Here is a 3033-nt window from a genome sequence, read left to right on the forward strand (position 1 = left end):
TCTACTGGCAGGGCTCCTGTGGCCCCAAGAACATGTGCCCTAGATGTCCTGCTTCTCCCCCCCTCCCACTGGATTACAGCCCTCAACTTCATCCCCTTACCTCCTGGTGGAGGCAGAAGACATGTGGCCAGAAGGGGTCCTACCTGTGAGCTGGGGCCAGGATCAGGACGCAGAGTGGACATAGCATGGCCTGTCTGGTTATCTCCTGCGGGGGGAACATAGATGGGTGCCCTCATGTCTTGGAAGGTTCCCTTCCTGTCCCAAGACTTCCTGGGGCCCTGGGAAAGGGTCTCCCCCCAAGGCATGAGCTGGAGTTCATATCATCCACTTTAGAGAGCACAGGCAAGGCCACCCGAGCTCAGGACTGTGGGCAGACAGGGCACAGCTGCGAAGCACAGAGGGAAACCACCACTCCTTGGGCAGTCAACAGTAAGCACGAAGGCCTATATTGGTCTGTCCCCCCAGCGGGGGGCAGGAGAAGGAACTGGGCATTCTTTCAGGATACCAAGTCTGGGCCCACGATACAGCAGTGTGTGAGCCTTCACTGTTACCCTGCTCCTCTAGAACTCCACTTGGGGGAACATGAAAGTCCACGGTGTCTCCTCTGCTCTGTGGAGAAGGAGGAAACCCCAACACAGCACTTGGGACCACCCAACCAGAGCCCCTTTCATAAAGGGCACACAGTCTGGCCCTCATTCCCCAGCCCCCCAGCGCTCCCATCCCTGTTTCACCTTCAGGCCCTGTCCTCTTCCCTTTGGGGCTCCTCTACCGGCCCCCAGCGCCACTCACCAGACAGGACACAGTGGCAGCAGGCTGATCCCACTCCGTTCACCAGAACCCAGCCCTGCAAACAGGTGTGTTCTGCTGGGTTCTGAGCCCCTGCTGGCCCAGCAGCCCGCTGCCCCACCCCAGCCCTCCCTCCGCCCCACTCACATGGGGGCAGCTGCCCAGCGGAGAGTAAGGGGAGCAGCTCACAATGCGGTTCTGCAGACACTGGCACACTCGCACTCCACACAGGGTTGGGTCAGGCACCTAAGAAGGCCCGGGCCTGCTGAACAGGCTCCCAAGCAGTGTCCCCCAGCCCAGCTCTGCCCGGGGAGTAGCCCCACTGCACATCTGTCCCCAAGGAACGAAACTGGCCAGACGGACAGGCAGTCTGACACAGCCCCTGTTCAGTGATGCCAGCTCAAATGGCCTGGACAGCACACTGGTATGCTAGGAGTCAGACAGAACGGCAGGCATTTTTACTAGCTCAAGGCTGCTGCTGCTGCTGCTGCATCTGGGGGCTCAGTGGATCATGAGGCACTGGCGTGAAGTAGGAGAGGCAGGCATAAGGGGCAGGCATGGGGGGCAGGGAAGGCTGGGAAGGTGGGGGAACATACCTGCGGGCCTTTCAGTAGAGGCCCTGGCACTGGCGCCCGAGGCCCACAAGGAGTGGGTTGGTGTGGCTCCGGAAAGACCACTGGATGCTATGGCTCCCGCAGGGGCCCAGGCACTCAGCCCACGGGGACCAGGACGACCAGCCACAGTCCTCTGTGCCAAGGATTAGGTGCTGGAATCACCCAGAGAGGAGGTGCAGTCTGGGTTGGGCCAGCAGCACCGGGGCCGCCCATCTTGGCAGATGCAGAGCTGGCAGTTGACCTCAAGGTGCTGGCCAGACCAGTAGCACGCACCATTCACCAGGCAGGGACAGTGCCTAGGCCACACACAACGTCCCTCGCTGCCCAGCACCTGCCCCTTGGAGCACCAGCAACCTGCAAAGGCCCCAGGTGAGTCTCCTTATTCTGGCGACGGCCCCTAACTGGCCCTGCTGCTACTCTTGGCCAGGTCTTACTTGGGCTGCAAGGTTGATCAGGAGGACATGAGGCTTGGCTGGAGATGTCCTGGCATGTCGGGGGCAGGGAGCACAGAGCCAAAACGCCAGCTCCCCAGGGCAAGTGGCATTGGGACAGCCATCCTCTACACAGGGCTCTGAGCAGAAACCAGAACAGTCTAAGGCAAGGCCCCACTCCCCCACAAGCACAGCCCCCTGCCCTGCCTGCCCTCCTGCATGCCCCCTATTCCCCTCCTGCAGCCTGTACTCACTGGTCTGGTAGGGGCCTTGAGAGCCCCCAGGCATCAGGGCACAGTTCCTGCCTCCATTCTGGGGTGGGCGGCACCTTCGCTGCCAGGTTGTGGTGCCCTGACAGGGTTCCAGGCAGGGGAACCAGGCTAACCAGGGTCCCATTCCCCATCCACTGTGAAGAGGAGGGCCGGCAGCAGAACTTAGGCCACCCCGCCCCCTCCGCTTCCCCCCCCACCCATGCCTCCCTTGCGCTTCCCTCCAAGACACCCCTCTCCAGGGCCCTCCAGGCCTCTAACCCGGGCAGGCTACAGAGAAGCAGGCTTGAAACTGCTGCTCGGGACCAGAGCAGTACTGCAGTACCAGGGGGCGGGCTGGGGAGCAATGGCGGGTCTGGCCTTGGACCCCAGGCCCACAAGTCTGACTGCAAGTGCCCCTGGGCTCCAGGGTCCCCAGGCCCCACAGCCCTGCTCTTCTGGGGAGGGCCCTGTGCTCCCTGCAGATGCACAGTCACACACCTTCGAGGAGGTGGGGTCAGGGCTCTTCAGGCACTTCCCAACCCTGCTTCCTGTTCCCACTACTGTGACCTCACCAGCTGAAACCCTATGTAGGCCCAGTTGGAGCAGGAATATTCAGGACAGGGGACCCCGGTCCCATTGGGGTCTTCAGGGACTGGCAGCCCCTCTGGGGAGAGAGAAGGGAGAAGAGGCAGTTAGGAGGGGAGTGGTGGCATAGGCACCCTGGAGATGACTTGGCCTCCCACAGACCTACCACAGCCCAGCTCATCCTCGCCCTGGGGACAGTCCTGGGTCCTGTTGCAAAGCCGGTTAGGAGGCAGGCACAGTTCAGGAACCAAGCTACAGGGGAATAGGCCAGGGCAGGGGGCCAGTTGAGGAGGTCCTATGGGCGGCAAGTGGTGTCTGGACTCATGAGGTCAGATAGGCCTGGGTAAAGCAGCTGGGGCCCCAGCC

General features: G+C 62.1%; 1 protein-coding gene across 1 annotated transcript in view; it reads right to left on the reverse strand.

The window, feature by feature from the left end:
- Positions 1–3033, reverse strand: part of LOC101658411 (SCO-spondin) — a 25263-nt gene that overhangs the window by 11008 nt on the left and 11222 nt on the right. The window contains 10 exon segments of the mRNA XM_045288901.1: positions 1383–1539; positions 1578–1754; positions 1835–1894; positions 1897–1971; positions 2086–2223; positions 2226–2237; positions 2362–2499; positions 2502–2580; positions 2655–2746; positions 2834–2962. Coding sequence (XP_045144836.1) covers positions 1383–1539; positions 1578–1754; positions 1835–1894; positions 1897–1971; positions 2086–2223; positions 2226–2237; positions 2362–2499; positions 2502–2580; positions 2655–2746; positions 2834–2962 — 1057 coding nt within the window.

Source organism: Echinops telfairi, unplaced genomic scaffold (genome assembly GCF_000313985.2).
Source record: "Echinops telfairi isolate 266 unplaced genomic scaffold, ASM31398v2 ScPeMD7_23;HRSCAF=83, whole genome shotgun sequence".
NCBI lineage: Eukaryota > Metazoa > Chordata > Mammalia > Afrosoricida > Tenrecidae > Echinops > Echinops telfairi.